The 20222-nt window shown below is 38.4% G+C and overlaps 1 protein-coding gene across 1 annotated transcript in view; it reads right to left on the reverse strand.

Annotated features, from left to right (window-relative positions):
* The window catches only part of ARPC1A (actin related protein 2/3 complex subunit 1A), a 32765-nt gene extending 13836 nt beyond the window's left edge, over positions 1-18929 (reverse strand). The window contains exons 1-4 of the mRNA XM_043979022.1: positions 18773-18929; positions 11902-11994; positions 8148-8252; positions 2855-3077 (exon numbers count right to left, since the gene is read on the reverse strand). Coding sequence (XP_043834957.1) covers positions 2855-3077; positions 8148-8252; positions 11902-11965 — 392 coding nt within the window. The 5' untranslated portion in view covers positions 11966-11994; positions 18773-18929. The remainder of the gene's footprint in view (positions 1-2854; positions 3078-8147; positions 8253-11901; positions 11995-18772) is intronic.
* Between the last annotated feature and the right edge of the window lie 1293 nt (positions 18930-20222).

A 20222-nucleotide genomic window follows, 5' to 3' on the forward strand; every position in this document is an offset into this window, starting at 1 on the left:
ATGCCTGTATTCTTGGATAGACAGTGCACAGAATGTCATTACATACTGGAAAAGCACTGCAAATAGACAATGAGCCCTGATTCGACTAGAATGAAGACTGCAAGTTGGATTCCCTTTGGTAAACCAGGAAGTGCTTTTAATGACCCCAAGCTTTTCCTTGAAACCAAAGCCTAGCTTGTTAACATCAGTAGTGTTCTGGTGATGCTATGTCATGGTAAGAGATTGTCTGACCTACAATCTCAGCAGAATTAAAATTACAGGTCATCTAAAGGGCACTGGGGTTGGTGTGGAGAGGAGGTACCCTGAAGAGAATTCAACAGGTTTCATGAAAAACTGCAGGGGATGGCATAAGGATTTATCAGATAGATGTATAATTGTCATGCAGTGAGAGCAAAGGATAATCAAAGGATGGAATGTTAAGAGATCCAGAAGAAAGCCCCAGGCCATTGTTTGGCCCCTCTGTGAAGGATTTGTAGGAGGACATGGAATGAATACTGAAGGGCAATGACAACAGTCACATATGATGGGAAGGCACAAGTGAATGAGACTGACACTAGTAATGACATCCAAGTATCAAGGTTAACTAATTAGTTATCTTTCCTTATTTTCATCTTAATTTACAAGGTACCTAAATCTTACAAATCCATTTTATAATCTCTCATTAAGCTACAATTCTATTTTCAAGGGAATAATTAAGCTCAGCCCTGTAGCAGAACTTTCTTTTATGTGTTGTCTCTCCCAATTAGTGTGAATTCCTCGAGAGAAGGAAATGTTTCACTTTCCTGACTCTATCATGTAAACAGGTTTGATACTCCCCAAAACTGCTGCATTTAAGTATATAGCACAATGCACATATTTTAGATTAAAGCAAAAGAGTGAGGAGCAAGATATTTAACAATTCATATATTATATCATTTCAGGTCTCAAGATTGTTTAAAACATAATGATGGGGGGCAGCTAGGTGGCGCAGTGGATAAAGCGCTGGTCCTGGATTCAGGAGGAACTGAGTTCAAATCTAGCCTCAGACACTTGACACTTACTAGCTGTGTGACCCTGGGCAAGTCAATTAACCCTTATTGCCCTGCTAAAAACAAAACGAACAAAACAAACAAAAAAACATAATGATGTGGGGCAGCTAGGTGGCGCAGTCGATAGAGCACCGGCCCTGGAGTCAGGAGTACCTGAGTTCAAATCCGGCCTCAGACATTTAACACACACTTACTAGCTGTGTGACCCTGGGCAAGTCACTTAACCCCAATTGCCTCACTAAAAAAACAAAAAACCAAACCAAAACAAAAACATAATGATGCATCATCAAATAAATTAGCAGGCTATTATAAGATAAAAACCAATAGACTAGAAGTCAAAACCAAGATCTTTGTCTTCAGTTCTGCCACTAACTCATGTGACCCAGGCAAATCAATATCACCTCTTCTGACCATCATTTCTTCACTTGGACAAAATGATCTCTAAATTCCCTTCAGCTCTATCATTTTATGATCCTATGAGATATTATTTTACAATTGAGAAAAAGCTTCTGAATGCAGAGAATATTAAAAAATAGAGCACATTAAAATGATTTCCTTCACTGTTATCCAGTAAAAAAAAAACAAACCTCATTTATTCAAAACATACTAACTTGGAATTTGTGAAAATTCAGACCAGAGTTGTGAAGTTTCTCCCCCAAGGTATGCAAAGAAAAGGCTTACTATGCATATTCATAGTGAAAATAAGATTGTATAAGGGATCTATCTTTAAGCTACCTAATTTAAAAATTTTAAGACCTTTAAAAGTTCTCAATTTACACAGAAACAACTGATGGCTAATTACAAGTAATTCTTATCTATTCATTAAAGCAAATTTTCTCAGAGGCAGCATTTTGTTCATTGTACTTGAAAGAAAACTAAATCTTTTTAAAAGGTATATATTTTCTAACTCAGACTGGTTTCTTTCTAATAAGTGCAAATTTTAAAAGTTTTATCGTATTATAAAAAAGCAAAAAGATAATTCCCTTCCTTTGCTATGTCTAAACACAACAGAAATGGAAAGGCTGTAAAAAGTACACTGCTAATTCTGGCTGAAACACAAACACTGCAGGTTACCACAAACCATTTCCAAGTTGGAAGATATTTACCACCATATCTGAATGTGTGTCAGATGGACCAGAATGGTTTCTTATCACAGCAAACAGGAGGGAATGGTTAAAATAAGTTCTTTAGACATACAATAGATTTCTCTATTTTGACTGACTCAGTTTCAAACGATTTATAAAGCACAACATTCACAATTATGCTTCTAAGATTCTAATGAATTTTCATTGAGATGGTTTACATACTAATATGACAAATAAATTAATATATTAACATAGAATGGGTTAGGAAAACAATTCAGAAACAACCCTAGAAGTCAAAAAGGATAGATGTGGAAGGAAAAGGGAAAATATTCTAACATTTCTGTTGGTCCCTGAGTATAATTAAATCTGTAATTTATATAACAGAATAAGAAAATAGTATCAGGGTTATACAATTGTAATTTGAAAAGAATGATTAGAGACAACAGAGGTCTAATTTTAGAGAATGGAAATAAGTTTGTAGACCAAAATACACCAACAGATGGTTGTGCTGAGAAAGAGGTATATCATCCATATATATACTCACAAAGAAAAATATCGTAACAAAGCTTATAAAAAATTTCAAGGGAAAAATATTCTCCAGGTAACACTCAGTTTTTTCCATAAACCAATTCTAAATACCATTCCATGTGAGCTTCAGGATATCATATAGAATACCAAAATAGGTCAGAATGTACAATTTTACAAATTTGTTCTCATTTATTATTTTTAAATATTACTCACCAGTCATTTTCAGACTCAAAGTAGCACACGGAAATCAGTCGAGCTCCGCTACCTACAGCAAATTTATTCTCCAAGGGAGACCATTTCACAAAGGTAGCTGCACGATTAATCCTCAGGATCACCAGGGTTGGTTTCCAAATGCCATCTTTCTGACTCCAGACATATGCATTACGATCTGCACCACAAGTTACAATTCGATCGCTCTTGGGAGCCCAGTCAATACCTGCAATTGAAAACTTCAGATCAATGTCTTTAAAAAAAGTCATCAATATGCTATCTATAGGAAGCATGTCATGTCAAGGATATTTTTATGTAGGAACAGTCTTTATCATAGACTGCAACCCAGTCTTAAAGACTGCCAGAAACTCAGAAATGTTAAGTGACCTATCCAGGGTGCCACGGCCGGTGGGATTTGAGCCCTGGTTTTGCTGAATCCAAATCCAGCACTCTATCCATTAGGTTTTGTTGCCTCTCAAAAGCTGAATATAGGGGCAGCTAAGTGGCACAGTGGACAAAGCAGCAATCCTGGATTCAGGAGGACCTGAGTTCAAATCCAGCCTCAGACACCTGACAGGTAACTAGCTATGTGACCCTGGGCAAGTCACTTAACCCTCACTGCCCCGCCCCCCCACCCCCAAAAAAGTTGAGTGTAAGCTAAAAAAAGATATAGTTAGATTAAAATTAAAAGGTCTGTCTAAAATATACCATGAAACTCCAAGTTAAAAAAAAAAGGCAGAAATGGCAGTAATGCTATCTGGTAAAGCAAACTTCAAATTAGAAAAAAATGGAAAAAAAAGACAAATAAGGGCATTACATAATGGTGAAAGAATAAAGGAACAAAAATATAAACAACAAATTCCATTTGTATGCATAAAAATTCAACCAAAAAATCATTACCAAAAGATTAATAATAATGCAAAAAAGAAAAAAAAATAGCAATTAGGGGTTCCATCATTCCATTATCAGAAGTTGAAAGAACAAACAAAAGCCTCAATGATAAACAAATCACATATCCCTGGTTGGTTCAGTGGAAAGCACACTCACTTGCTTTGGAGTCAGAATACCAGGGGTTCAAATCCCATCTTTAATATTTACTAAAGTGTGGTCTCAGGCTACTGACCTCTTCAAGCCTCAGTTTCTTCATCTACAAAATGAGGGAGTTAGACTTCATGGTCTCTTAGCTCTAAATCTATGTCCTATGATGAAAACTAAGTGGGAAAAGCAGGAAATACATATTTTTAAGTTATGTGTATGTTTCAGATGAAAGAATAAAATACAGTCTTCAAGGCCCACATTCTCATTTCCAGTCATCATTTTAAGCATTTACAACTTAACCACACGGGACAGATTTCCAATTATAAAGCTGTATGAAACCTCACTCCAGCTACAGACGGCCTGGATTAGTCCCGATTCTCCAACTGTCTAGCTTTGTGACTTTGGAGAAGTCAATTAACCTTTTCTAAGTCTTTTTCCTTATCCTTTAAAAAAAAGGGTGGGGGAAAGCCTGCTTATTTCAGAGGGTTATAATGAGACAATATAATAGATTGGAAACTTGTGTAAACTCTAAGTTATTTTTATTATACCTCATTTTATCTACCAGTGCCTAGCACAGTAACTGGAATATTATGAGTACTCAATATCTGAGTAAGCCTAATGAAGAACTGGATGAAATGAAAGAACTGATCCTCTTTCTTCTCTCACATATCCAATGACTACAATTACAACTCAATAATTTTTAATAAAACGTCTAAGGATGCAAAGTACAAGGCGTTCCTGTCACCAGCCCAGCATGTTCCCCCACTCCAGCAGATTCCTGCTCTCTAGGACCTTATATTTTAAGAAAAATGCTACAAATGCTTTCCTCCCTGGAAATATCTCTTCCTGGCTTTTAATTATTCTAAGGCTAACCACTTGACCATCTAGCCCTACCTCTACTGTGACAGCCAATGGTGCAATTATCAAACCACATTGTCACGCTCAAAACTGTATAACAGCATTACCTTTCTAAATATTTACTTAGTAGAGATGAAGAAAAGAAATTCTCAACAGCGGGCAAATTGTCATTTCTTCCTAATATGGCCTTGCATTTTTCCTCACTTTTTCATTACTTCTAGGTCAATAAGTTATGTATGTTTGTTTTTTAAAGATCAAACATTAACACAAAAGATTAAACTAACACAAGAAAAAAATGGTGACATCTCTTTTTTTTTTTTTTTGGTGAGGCAATTGGGGTAAAGTGACTTGCCCGGGGTCACACAGCTAGTAAGTGTTAAGTGTCTGAGGCCGGATTTGAACTCAGTCCAGGGCCCGTGCTTATTCACTGCGCCACCTAGCTGCCCCATGACATCTCTTTTGATAAAGTCTGCCATGGCATCTTCCTTTCTCTGTGTTAATGAACATTCTTTTAGTTTAAAAAAAGCCACGACAGAAATATTTCATCTCTTTAATCAGTATCTGAGAAAATGACTGATCCTTGGTCTCTTGCCATAGTTATATTTAGTCTTTGAATAACATTTTCTTCAGAACTGAAAAAATGTTGCCTGAGACTTCTGACAGAAAACTGGCCAAAAGCACAAAGGACCCCAAAATAGAGTGTAAGTAGAGGGGAGAGAGGGAGGAAAAGGATAGTCTGGATGGTTCGCACTTTTTGGCTATTTCTTTTGTCTTTCATCTTCGGCCTATTTAACTTAAAAAGACTTTCCAATGTTAAAAATCCACTGTGAAATGCAGTTAGTGTTCCTATTTCCACTCTCTACAAGAAGCCTTTCCAGATCCCCTGCAATGCTAATGACTTTACTTTGCTAATTATCTCCAGTTTATTCTGTACACAACGGGTTTGTACGTAGTTGTTTTGCATACTGTCTCCCCCCCATTAGACTATGAGTACTCTGAAAACAGGGAATGGGTTTTTTTTTTGGTTTGTTTGTATCATTACCACCTATGTATCTGGCACATAGTAGGTGCTTAATAAATGCTTGTTTACTTGACTGACTTCCCAGGTCACAAGTGAAGCTAGTCAGGAAAGTTAAGGATGACTCCAATGACTAAAGGACTGAAAATGCAATAGGCCAGACCTACCTAAGAAGTCAGATAGAGGGAAAGCAAAATTAGTTTTAAACAATTATAACCTTTGGTTACATAGCTAGTGCTATGATTATTTAGTCTCTTAATGTTTTCTGCCACTGGATGGATGCATTACTAACCCTGATAAGTATAGAAAAACCTATGAGGCTTTTAGAATGCTATAGAAAATTTTTCTTTGCTCTGGAAAGCCCATGTTATTTAAGAATCAATTATAAAGCAATGGAAGCTTATCATTATTGTCAGGGAATAATAGATAAAATTTCAAATGATCGTAACAAAGCCAATCAAGAGTAGTCTTTACTACTCATTTGAATTAAAATGTTAAGGGGAATGGGGATGGAGGAGAGAACACCAGAATGTAGTTAACCACACTATAGGCAAAAATACATAGAGTAAATTCTACATGGTTAAGACTAAATCACTACAAACAAGTAGTTCTACGTAGATAAACTCTAAAGGAGTTCAAGGATATTTTGAATAAAATAGTTCTTTCAAATGGATATCAAAAGTTGAGTCCAGAGCAAAATAACCACACTCATTTTAGAAAAAGGTTGAATTTTACTCTTCTGACTTGTTTTAGTAAAAGTTGAAGCTATATTCAACAATGCAAAGTAGAGATCTATGTGTAGGTAAGTGCCTATAATCCCAGCTACCAGATAGGCGGAGGCTGGAGCAACTCTTGAGCTCATGAGTTCTCAGCTGAAGAGATCAGGTGTTTGTATTAAGATAAAACACTAAAGTGATAAGTGCCTGTGATCAGAGGGCTACCAGGTTTCCTAAGTAGGGGTAAACAAGTCCAAGTCAGAAATGGAATGGTTTTGTAAAAGCTCCTAACACTCCCAGTAGTAGGAATGGGTCTAGGAGGAGCTCCTGTACTTCCAGCTAGAGACACAGTCTTACACAGTAACGACGACATTGTGTGATGATGATCAACTGTGATAGACTTAGCTTTTGTCAGCAATACAATGTTTCAAGATATTTCCAAAGGACTCATGATGGGAAATGTTCTCCACATCCAAAAAAAGAACTGTGGAATCTGAATGCAGATTGAACCGTACTGTTTGAACATTTTCTTTCTTGAGGTTTTCCCCTTTTGTTCTGATTCTTCTTTCACAACATGACTAATGTGGAAACAAGTTTAATGTGATTGTACATATATAACCTATGTCAGATTGCTTGCTGTCTTGGGGAGGGGGGAGGCAAAGGAGGAAAAAAAATTTGAAACTCAAAATCTTATAAAAATGAGTGTTGAAAATATCTTTACATGTAACTGGAAAAAAATAAAATACTATTAAGGAAAAACAAACCAACAAAAAAAAGCTTATGCTTTTTACCTTTACCTTCTCATCTAAAAGCTTCTGTCAATAGCTGAAGAGAACAATGTGACAGCACATGCCATCAGGATTTCACCTTCAAGTTATCCACTTTAAGATGTTTCCAAAATAGCATCTAAAAGCAGGGACTACTTATATTTGTTATAGTAAAAAGACCTAGAAAATTGTACTGCCTTCAAATGATTTTTTTTAAATCCTAAAAACAAAGGGCTATTTGCTCCCTATGTGACCATGGACAAATCACCTTACTTGTAGAAGCTTAGGTAAATTGTAAATTGTAGGAGGCCATGATGCACTGAAAGGAGTCTTAATTTCAGACCTATGAGGCCAGAGTTCAAATCCTGCCTCTAACACTATTCTCTAGTATTTCTAGTGTTTCACCTAGCTGCCCCTAAAGATCTACTGTAGAAGGGGATGTCTAATTCTTTCAATTTCCATGTTCCCTTAGGATCTAAATCTAGAGTTATAAATCCTAATAGAAATTTAATTTTTAAGAGGAAATACAGAAGAGGCTTTTAGATAACACTATGTTCGTCCAACACTTACGAATGGTTTTTGACCACATTTTCATGTATAGGTTTTTCTCAAGTTGTTTCATTGATGTCTAACTAATTAATTACTAAGGTCTTAAAAAATAAAATCCTCTATTTCTATAATACTCCCCTTAACACCAACACTGCTAGACATCTAAGAGGGATTCAATAATGCTTGACAAACTGAAATCAGTAGCACAATAATTTCTCACTTATCAAGACAAGCTGTTAAGTGGTATAAAACTCTAAACATTAAATGTGGCAATATGGCAGATTCACCTCAGGCCTTTTCTTGAAACAAGGGAAATGTGGTACACTAAGCTCACTATAGGACTTTCTTACCTGTGATGTGTCCATTGTGTTCCTTTAGTTCATGGGCTTTCACCCATTGGTTCCCATTCTTCTTGTAAATGTGGACTTCATGATTATTAGGGCTAAGGGCAATCTCTGGTAGAAAGAATTTAATATATTGTTAACATCACAGAATAACAGTATTCTGACAACTGATCAAATGAGATGATGTATGTAAAGTGCCTTGCAATTTTTTTTTTTTTTGCGGGGCAATGGGGGTTAAGTGATGTGGTAAAATATGAAAGTTTTTTAACAGTCGGTTAGGATAACTGAAAGACGCCAGTTTTTCAAGGACCACCCTTTTGGGGAGGAGATGAACAGTCTGACTGACTATGTAGAGCACAATTACTAGGCACAGTCCAGTATTCATCCTCTCTCCCTCCTAATTTAACCTAATTTAACTGAACTTATTTATCTTTTTATCTCACTCAGTTGAATTCACCTGTGGCCTAGCACAATCACTGGCTGTCTCAGAACCATGAGATATGGTATGATAACCTTTCCATAACATTTTCAGGTGTCATGAACACATACTAAATTTGGCTTTGATCCAGACACATGGTGGTAAAAAGTGTTACACATTGCATAACTACCTCAACCCTCTATTACAAGTCTAACCATATAAAGGAGGGAATGTAATGGAATTTATTAATTTGATCATTGACAATGCTATGCTAAGGTTTTAAAAATACAGCAATTCAAACAGTTAAAGAAGATAATCCAGCTTTCCAGACCAGAGTCCAGAGTCCAGAGTCCAGAGTCCAGAGTCCAGAATCCAGACCAGAGTCCAGAATCCAGTTTTCCAGACCAGAATCCAGTTTCCTCCTGATGACATCTTACCACTTCAAGAAGACAAGAGAACTCAGAGACTTTATATGAACTGTTTTGCTTTATTAGCTTTTACTATCTCCTTTCTGTTATAATATATACTATCTGTAACATGTACTCTCTGCAGAGGCTCTCCCTTTGCAAAACTAATGTCAAAGCGTCGGTTCATGAGGAAAAAAAAAAAAATCGCCCCTCTGGACAAAACTTTCCTCTCTTCCTTTTCTGTATTGTTGTTCGCATATTATTAGTCAGCAAAAGTTATTATATTCTTTTTACTGTTCCATCAAGGAAACATTCCGTTTCTTGAGGAAGCAAAGGGGGGAAATGTGGTAAAATATGAAAGTTTTTTAACAGTCGGTTAGGATAACTGAAAGACGCCAGTTTTTCAAGGACCACCCTTTTGGGGAGGAGATGAACAGTCCGCCTGCTGCGCATGTCAGACTGCCTGCCGGGCTCTTGACTTCCAGGGTGGAGAGAACGGGAGTAAGCCTTTTTGCCTGCTTGGCGGGACTCCTGACGGCGCGGCACAGACGGTCTCCCTCTCTCCAAAGGTGGCCTTTTCGGTTTGGTGAGTTTTTATAAGGAATATAGACTAAGCCTAGACTTAAGACGATTTGTATTGTATTTCTATTTTCCTATCCTTCTAATCAACATCACCTTGTGACTATATACAATAAAGGCTCTATCTAGAAAACCAGAAGCTTCTTCCATTTACTAGTCTGGGAGATAAATTAAGGGAAAAGTTAAGTAGGGGAGATTTATGATCTAATATCCAATTTTAATCTCACAGTGACTTGCCCAGGGTCACACAGCTAGTAAGTGTCAAGTGTCTGAGGCCGGATTTGAACTCAGGTCCTCCTGAATCCAGGGACGGTGCTTTATCCACTGCACCACCTAGCCGCCCCACCTTGCAAATTTTAAACTGCTATATAAGTTAACCATTTTTTAAAAAGTGGAGTGGGGGGCAGCTAGGTGGCAGAGTGGATAAAGCACCAGTCCTGGATTCAGGAGGACCTGAGTTCAAACCCAGCCTCAGACACTTGATACTTACTAGCTGGGTGACCCCAGGGTCACCCCCCCCCAAAAAAAAACAAAGACAAAACAAAAAGATTGGTCTTGAAAAAGAGGGAAAAAAGTGGAGGTAAAGTTTGTTTTTTCTTATTGAAGATAAAATATCAAATTCTGTTTACAGGGTTTGTTTTTCTAATTTTAAGGAAGTGGACTGAAGAGAAGAATAGAAATTTTAATTAACATAATTTCATCCTGCTAATAACAAAGTTGATGTTTTATAAGCAAAGCCCATATGGATCTTAAACTTAAGGTTTTTTTGGGTTTTTTTGCGGGGCAATGAAAGTTAAGTGACTTGCCTAGGGTCACACAGCTAGTAGGTGTCAAGTGTCTGAGGCCAGATTTGAACTCTGGTCCTCCTGAATTCAAGGCTGGTGCTTTATCACTATGCTACCTCGCTGCCCCCAAAACTTAAAGTTTTAATTTCAAGATGGAAAACCCTTGAACTAGATAAAAATCTATTAAAATACTATTAATTTATACTGTTTTTTTTTTAAAAAGTTAAACTTGGACTGAACTTTTATTTGGTTAAAAGTACTTCTCAATAATGGTTCTTAATAGTATGTTTTAAAATTTCAATACAGATTTTAAGACTTTTGTATGTTTAAGTTTTAGTGATAATTATAACTGTTCCTTCTAATTATATATATTGGATAACATAAAAGGTCCTTTTCGCACAACTAAGATGTCATTAAGACCTACACCCAAAGCCTTAGGTCAACCATCTAATGATTCTCTATACCGAGATACTTGGCTTTTTTTCCTACATATAAGCCTCACAAATTTTATAAAGCTAAAATTCTCAAATGGCAACAATTAAATTCAGTAACTTTTATTGACTTATTTGAAATAAGGGGAACAAGATGCTGCACCTTTATTCTCTAAGTAGAGAACTCAAAATACTTAAATACTTTTGAAAAATGGATGTAATTATTTTTAGATAAGAAAATAAGGATAAAAGAATTGACAACATTAAGTCTCTGTGAAACAATAAGAAAATAGAGGGGGCAGCTAGGTGGAGCAGTGGATAAAGCACCAGCCCTGGATTCAGGAGGACCTGAGTTCAAATCTGACCTCAAACACTCGACACTTACTAGCTGTGTGACCCTGGGCAAGTCACTTAACCCTCATTGCCCCGCCCTCCTCCCCCAAATTAGAGAAGGTCCTAAATATCTAATCCTAACATGTTCTTGAAGAGTCTATACTGAAAATAACTGAAATAAGGGGCTCACTTCTAGCTAGCTCTTGGGCTTAAAGGAAGGGAGGGACAAGGGTTTAATCAAGAGAAATAAAGATAACCAAGCTTGTAATCAATTGAATATAAAATAAAGGGCAATATGGTAGTAAGTGAGGGCCTAAAAATTAAACTATATGTCTCAACAGCCTCCAGATTGCTGTTTGGAAGCTCGAGGCTAAGTGGAACAGCTAGTTTTTCAGGTAATAAAGAACTCTCCATAGATCATCTGAAGTCAATAGAGCAGAGGGGTACAGTATAAAAAGCAGCAGATTTGGGGAAAAGAGACCTAGGTTTCAGTCCTTACTTAGCTTGCAGAGTTTTAAGAGCTAGAAAGGACCTTAGAGATCATCCAAGCCAATTCCCTCATTTTATAAAGAAGGAAACCAAGGCCTGGAGTGACTTGCCCAAGGTTATGTATTAAGTTTCTAGGAATTAAAAAAAAAAGAAAGAAAGGGTTAGGATTTATGATCTCTAAGGTACCTCTTGTATTGAAGTTCTATAACTTGTATGTGTCTTTTAGAAACCTATCATAGAATCCCATCAATGTCTAATAAATTCTACACTGTAGATAGAGAAGGTATCAAAGCAAAGAAAAAGGAATAACATACTTACGAGTACGGTCTCTGTTCCAAGCATGGCAGGTGATTGGCTCTAGTAAAAACTGATGTAAGGACATTATTCTTAGTGTTTTCAAAAGGGAAAAAGCTGAAATAAATAAGAGAAAGCACTTTAAAAGTCATAAAGTAAAGCTTTACCAAGGCCAGATCCCATTCATTAAATTCACTTCAGTTCAAAAATTAAAATCTCTTTATTCCAAGAACAGAACTCCCTATTCATTTCAGGATGACTATTAATGTTCTGTTATATTATATTACATAGATCATTCCAGGACTGGGTAATATTTATAGAAAGAAATGAGTCTTTTTTTTGGGGGGGGGGGTGAGGCAATTGGGGTTGACTTGCCCAGGGTCATACAGTTAGTAAGTGTGAAGTGTCTGAGGTTGGATTTGAAGTCAGGCCCTCCTGACTGCAGGGCTGGTGCTCCATCCACCGCACCACCTAGCTGCCCTGAAATGAGTCATTTTTATTGAGGAATTAAAAATTAAAAAAAAAAACCCACCACAAAATAATATATAAATAGGCAATAACCAAACTGCCAGGTGGCTTAAAACGCTTGGGAATGAAGCAAAAATAACAAAAATCACAGAAGCCTAAGATGCTCGAACGTATTTTTAAATTAGTATTTGTAATAGTTATGTGCCACTTAAAAAATCCATTTATACTCGCTTTGTAAAATATTACATAGTCAATGGATTAAGACACAAACTTTGACCAATTAAACTTACATATAACAAAATAACATAAATGTAACAACACAGAGGTTAATGGAGAAGTAAATAACAAGTGGATTAAACTATCCCTTGTATAACGACAATGACCAACAGACATGTACACAGGAGTCAATCTCATATAGGCATGATGGAAATAATAGCATTGTAATATTTCCATGTTTACAGACTACATTATCTTTATGGAAACCATTTATGAGTTCTGTATATGAAAATTCTGACACTGATAATTAAATTGGGTGGTGTAGTAGATATCATATAGGACCAGGAATCAAGAATATGGGTACTGATCCTGTTTCAGAACTTATTACAAGGTGTGTGAACCTGAACAAGTTATTTAATTGCTCTGTGCCTCACTTTATTCATCTGTAAACTGAGATAACTGAACCTGATGACTTCTAAAGTCCCTTTCAGCTCTAAATTTATGTTACTATTCAGGCTTCAGAGTGACATCTTTTAGGGCTCTAAATTTGTTCTTAAGACCTCTTATTCCCCCAACTAAGAAATGGTCAAAGGATATGAACAGGCACTTTTCAGATGAAGAAATTAAAGCTAGCTATAGCCATATGAAAAAATGTTCTCAATCACTACTGATTAGAGAAATGTAAATTAAAAATACTCTGAGATACACCTCAGACCTATCCAGCTGGCTAATATGACAAAAAAGGAAAATGATAAATGTTGAAGAAGATGTGGGAAAACTGGAAAACATGCACTGTTGATGGAGCTGTGAACTGACCCAACCATTCTGGAGAGCAATTTGGAACCATGCCCAAAAGGCTATAAAATTGTGTATACCCTTTGACCCAGCAATACCACTACTAGGTGGAAAAGGACCCACATGTACAAAAATATTTATAGCTGCTTTGCAATGCAATGATTCAAGAAAATGCCAAAAGACTCATGATGGAAAATGCTCTCCACATTCAGAAAAAGAACTATGGAGTCTGAATGCAGATTGAAGCACACTATTTTCATTTTTTTTTGTTGTTTTTTATCTTTTCTTGCGTTTTTTTCCCCCTTTTGTTAGGATTCTTCTCTTACAACATGACTAATGTGGAAATATGTTTAACATGATTGTAAAGTATAACCTATATCAGACTGCTTGCTGGCTTCAGGAAGGGGGAGGGGAAGGGAGGGTGGGAGAAAAATTTGGAACTCAAAATCTTACAAAAATGAATGCTGAATAATATCTTTACATGTAATTAGAAAAAAAAACTTTTAAAAAGACCTCCTATTCTAGAATTCCACTGCCCTTAAGATATGACTAAAACTTATGAACAGTTCCCTCATTTATAAAATGGATGCTTAGGACAGACAATCTCTAATGTTCTGTAAAATTCTAACACGCTTATCAGTTTGGCATACTGAATTTGGGGTCCCAGGATTTGAATCTCAGTTCTTCTATTTACTAGTGGACCTCTGGTAACTCCTTTAGAGACTCAGTTTCATTATCTGTAAAATGAGGGGATCAGACTTAGTGACCTTTAAATTTTGGCTCTAAATGCTTATTATCTTAATACTCAACTAGTACATGAGTCAGGGGATCTTTGGGTTAAAAACCAACCTGGGGGCAGCTAGGTGGCACAGTGAATAAAGCACTGTCCCTGGATTCAGGAGGACCTGAGTTCAAACCTGGCCTCAGACACTTGACACTTACTAGCTGTGTGACCTTGGGCAAGTCACTTAACCCTCATTACCCCACAAAAAATGAAAACAAAAAAACCTAAAGCTTTCCCCTTCCCAAAGTCTTCTATCTATAAAGCATTCAGTCAGTACTTCATTTTCCTCACCACTCCCTACACACTGGATTATACTAGGTGTTTCCCACACCACCCCCAACCCCAACCCTTTCCCCCAGCAGATGTCAGGGGCTATTAGATTCCTTATCTTTAGTGTCCCCAGCACCTAGCATGGTTCCTTGGACCTCAAATTATGGTCACTCTTGCCTGAAATTTAAAAACTTGTTTTTCTCCATTATTAACAGGTGCTTATAAATGTTTGGTGAATTGAATTGAAAATATAATCCATAACAAATTTTATCATTTCAGATGGTCACACTTATTGCAATTGTAAAATCTGACATACCCAAGTAGGACCAAGTTAACCTAGAGTGGAGGCTGAAAAGCAAATTCTGGTGCATGAATGGAAGGGTCAAAAGAAAATAAAGGGAAATTAAAAGCTATTGGGCTTAGCTTTCTGGACTTGAGATTTCACTGGTATAGTGGAACTTGTAGATGATGAAACTCACTAACCTGGCTGCCTTTAATAGTAAGATAAACTGTCAAAGCAGAATTCAAACTTGGCTTAAGGTGAGTAATACTTCTGATACTTGTAAATATATTCACAGGCAAATAAGGAATAAGCACATTCAGCCAATAAATAGAATAAATATCAAACATCTAGAAATAAGCTATGAAATGTCAAAATGCAACATTTTGCTCTGGGAATGAAGATAGTTAGGAAATTTACATTTTGTTGTACATACCTCACTACGCAAACTGCAGTAACAGAAAAGGAAAAATGTGTAATCGATAGTAAAAGGTCTGATGTATAAAAAATTCATTCATTGCACTTGATTCATGTGTTTCAAAAACCATTTGCAGATGTTCATGGCACCATCCTATCTTCCTTTCCTTTAACATCAGAGCTACTTAATTTGCTCAGATTTAATCAAATAGCATATTCATTATGTCACCATGTTCCTTAATTAAAAGGGATTTAGTTCATCATTGTTCCTTAGTGGAGAGCAACAATTTCAGTACTATTTGTTAACTGAAGTTCAATTTAACAAACATTTATCCAATGCCTAGTATGCACAAGGCAATGTTCTAGGAGCTTGGGATACAAAGACAAAAACAGAACAATTTCTGGATCCAAGCAGTTTATGTTCTATGGGAGTAATAAGAGTTGACATAAGGATTAGAAATAAGACCGAAAATTAATATTTTAATATGAATGCCAATAACAAGAAGTTTCTATTTCAAGCATGGTCATCAACAACAGTTGCAAAGACAAAACCTTTCGCTTATTTGTGTAACCAGTCTCGATTAAGCTTCCAAAGAAGCAAAATTCAAACAGTGGCATAATTATGTTAAAAGCCGATTTCTAATTCAGCTACATTACCCAAGTTCCAAATCTGGACACACTTTATGCCTGAGGTCCTTCATTTTAAGACAGCAGACCAAGAAAATTCCCATATTTGACAATCACTGGAGCCACAGCATGGTACACTGGAAAGAGCACTGGACCCTTAAGTCAGAAACCTGAGTTCAAACTAGAGCTTTTGAGTGTGTTAAGAACTTCTTTGGGTCCCAGTTACCCCAGCTTTAGGAGGGGGAATAATATTTTTACTAGCTACCACCCAAGATAATTGTGTTGGAAAACACCATTTACAGCTATTGTTTTTATTATTAGTTCACACCCATCACATAGATCATAGATTTAAGAGTTGGAAGGAACTTCAGAAGCCACTGAGTTCAAACTGTTTTGCAGATGAGGAAAATGAGGCTGAGAAGCTAAGTGACTTGTTTAGAGTCACTTAGTAACTATCTGAATGGCGATTTGAACCCAGGACTTCCTGATTTCAAACCTAGCACTTTATCCTCTAATAGGCTATCTCAGGGGGCAGCTAGGTGGCCCAGTGGATAGAGCACCGGCCCTGGATTCAGAAGTACCTGAGTTCAAATCAGGCCTCAGACACTTGACACTTACCAGCTGTGTGACCCTAGGCAAGTCACTTAACCCTCATTGCCTTGCAAAAAATATCTCTGTGGGAGTACCTAACTGGTACACTGCCTTTGTTAAGTCCTCAACTCCCATGTTAACAGCTATAATTTCTGAATTACAGTCACCCTTGCTTGATTTGAAAACTTCTTCTCTATATTTTTCTAAGAAAACAGCAGTGGAGAAGCAAACCAGTAAGAATAACTAGGAGCTTCTTCAACTCAACATCTACTATAAACTCAGCATCATAAAAAATTTCAACAAAAAACTTAACTCACACCAATTAAGCACCTGCTATAAGGCAGTTTGAAACAATCTTAAAAATGTTAGATTTGAAGTTCAGGGATGTCAAGCTTTCATGTCACCTAACTTGCCTCAGTTTCAGGCAACTCTCTAAGAGTTACTAACTAATTTATATATAGTTGAATTGTGATGTTTCCACACCAACTCCTTTACCTTGATGTGTGGGATGCAAAGATGAAGACACAGTCTTGATCCCAATATAGAACCAAAGTATTTTAAGTATATTCTCAAGAAGAATCCCTCAAGGCATCAAATACTTAAAAAATTTATCAATAAATTTGGGGGCAGCTAGGTGGTGCAAGGGATAAAGCACCGGCCCTGGATTCAGGAGGTCCTGAGTTCCAATCTAGTTTCAGACACTTGACACTTACTTACTAGCTGTGTGACCCTGGGCAAGTCACTTAACTCATTATCAATAAACTTTACCATTCTGGGTCTGTTTTCTTCATCTATAAAATGAGCAGTCTGGACTAGGTAACTTACAATGAACATTCCAACTCTAAATCCATGATCCTTCGATAGGCTTCTTTAGTTGGTGAAAGAATACAGGCTGAAATAAAATTTTTTTCATATATATATAATATATATATGTACGTATATACATACATACATACACACAATTTGCTTTAAGAACAGTGCTATTCAAATATGGAGATATAAAACAATATTTGTTAAATCTCGGGCCTAGAATGGGCTTCCTCCTCATCTCTACTTCATTATCTCTGCCTTGCTTCACAAAGGCTCAAATTAGGTACCACCTCCTCTGTGAAGTCTTCTCTGATTTCCCAAACAACAAGGGCTATTTGCCTTCAATTTCCCTTGAATTTACTTATTTGTGTACCTGAAGTATCACACCACTAGAATATAAGGTCCTGGAATATAGCTCTTTCTTTGTATCTCCAGCCCCTCACATAGAGTAGATACTTAATGTCTAGTAGCAGAATTTATTATATACTCATACGATAGATCTAAAAAAGATATTTTGAAACATATATTTAAACCAACAGCTCTCTATATATCACCTCCTAATAGAATGCCCAGGAGAGGACCTTTTAACCTCATTTGGTTTCCTATCTGAAAACGTTATCCTTGATCCAACCTTTCCTTCTACAGTTCCGGAATAATCCAGTTTGGGAAGAATATCTCTGCTATCTGGTGGGCTTTTATCTGATTCATCCTTAGTCTAAATGCTCTCCCTGACCAATTTTAGGTACAGGTACTTCAATCCCTTTGGCCCACCTCAGTCACAGAGACTAAATGAAATTTCTATTCAGGATCTTAACGGGGAAACCATTTTTAAACTCCTTTCTTTCTTCCTCTATCACCCCACAGGTAAAACTGCCTGCCGACCAGGAAGGAAAACGAACCAAAGACGTAGCCAACCATCCAGACTACAACAAGTACAGACGGTAGCGATCGCCCTTCCCCTTAATTCTGAGGGGGTCAATGAAAATGCCCAAGAACCTGGATGGTCGCTGCCCTGAGGGTGAGGGTAGCAAACGGGGATTCGAAGTGCATCTCGTCTCTGTGATCACTCTCCTCGGACTTCTTCCCACACCAGGAGGAAGTGAGGACACGCCTGAAACCCAGGAGCGGGCGAGGCAGGTATAGGAGGACAGGGAACCTACGCCCAGTCCCAGCCACAGCAAGGGGGGAGGGGGTGTTGGAGGGTGTTCCCCTCCGAGCTTGGAGAAAGGGACCAAACTGAGCCAGGAGGCTAAAGAACAAAGAGGATGCCGGGAGAGGGATGGGAGATGCGGTGGGAGAGTGTATGGGGGGGTGGGGTATTTTAGGGCTCCCGCTCCAGAAACTCAAGAAGGGCGAACATCTCCAGAGTGAAAAGGAAAAGAGTGGGGGTTCACCGCCCCAAGCTTCAGGCCAGGCCAGAGAGGGTCCGGGGAGAGAGGGGCGGGAACGAGAGGGCGGCCCGCCCACCTACCCCAGTGCCCCGCCTCCTCAGCCGCCAGAGGCCGGGGTCTGTCCACCCCCCCGCGGCCTAAGCCGGGTCCCGGGGAACCGAGGGTTAGAAAAGGGCCGAGTGACCCCGGGACGACGGCAGACAGGGTGAGGTGGAGATGAGGAGGTAGCTGATCGACATCTCTTACCTGGGATGGGGAGGGTGCGGACGAGCCCCGGAGCGGAGGATTCGCGGACTCTGGTCAGTCGACGCGAATAAGCTCCGGCGGGAGGCTGGAGGAAGACGGAGGCCGGGAGGGAGCGGCTGACAGGGATCCCGGAAATGGGCACAGCGCCTGCGCTGCACGGCCTCCGAGCCCACCTAAGGCTGCGCAGATCGTCTGCGCAGATCGTGGGAGCCCAGGGAAGGGGGAAGGGAGGATGGACGGACATGCGCGCGGGGCGCGGTAGACCTCGGCCTGGGAATATCCCAAACTGGCGCATGTGCAGTGGCGGCAAGCGGTCAGCTAGTATGGGCTTGCTCCATTTACTCCTCCCCTTTGGAAGACCCCTCCCGAAGATGATTGAGAAGTAAAAAAGTAGAGGGGCTTCCTGCTGGGTGGAAAGGAACGGAAAAGTCAACAGGGAGCTGAAGACTTCCATCTACCTCTCTGGGTCTTATCCTAAGCATTTTCACTCAAGCTCAGGGATTAGACCTGCACATCATTCATTCATTCGTTCATTCATTCTTTTTTTTTTTTTTTTTTTTTTTGCGGAGCAATGGGGGTTAAGTGACTTGCCCAGGGTCACACAGCTAGTAAGTGTCAAGTGTCTGAGGTCGGATTTGAACTCAGGTACTCCTGAATCCAGGGCCAGTGCTTTATCCACTGTGCCACCTAGCTGCCCCTCGTTCTTTCATTCTTTCAGCAAACCACTACTGTGATAGAATGCTGCTAAAATAATCTTCCAAAGGCACAGATCTGACCATGTCGTTCCCTTATTCAAATAAATTTTAGTGGCTCCATAGTAGGGGTAGAATAAAGTACAGATTTCCTTAGCCAAGCCTTCTCCAGTCTGACTCCAACTGACCTTTTTGCTTTCTACTGTCCAACCAGCCTGGATTACTTTCTGTTCCCCAAATCCACCCTGAAACCCAACCCCACTCCCAGCTGATAAAGCCAGGATCCAAAAAGAACCGGGTAAGAGAAGTGAGCCGAATCTACTAAGATAGAATTCAGTAGGGATAAATGTAAATTCTTAAGACTTGGGTTCAAAAAAAATCAACTTTATACATATGTGAACTAATGATAAAAATAACAACAAAGTTGTGCTTTACCCAACATATTACCCTGTGAAGTGGATAGTACAAATATTGTTCTATCCTAAAGATGAAGTAACAGAGGCCCCAGAAAGTCATTAGGGGGAAATATATGATGTAGGAGGTGAAAAAAGGGTTAACAGAAAAACCTAAGACCCAAGCTCTAATTCAGATATTAGCTCTAAAAGGGATTCAGACCCCAGTTAATGGATAACTTATAAGTCAGGATGCTGGGTTCTCTTACCCACAGTAATCAGTACCCATAACAGGAACAGAGGGAGCTAGGTGTCAATGTTAGGCTAACTGGGCATGCTTAAAAGGCTCTCTCCATGTTAGGAGAA

This window comes from Dromiciops gliroides, chromosome 1 (genome assembly GCF_019393635.1).
Source record: "Dromiciops gliroides isolate mDroGli1 chromosome 1, mDroGli1.pri, whole genome shotgun sequence".
NCBI classification, from domain to species: Eukaryota; Metazoa; Chordata; class Mammalia; order Microbiotheria; family Microbiotheriidae; genus Dromiciops; species Dromiciops gliroides.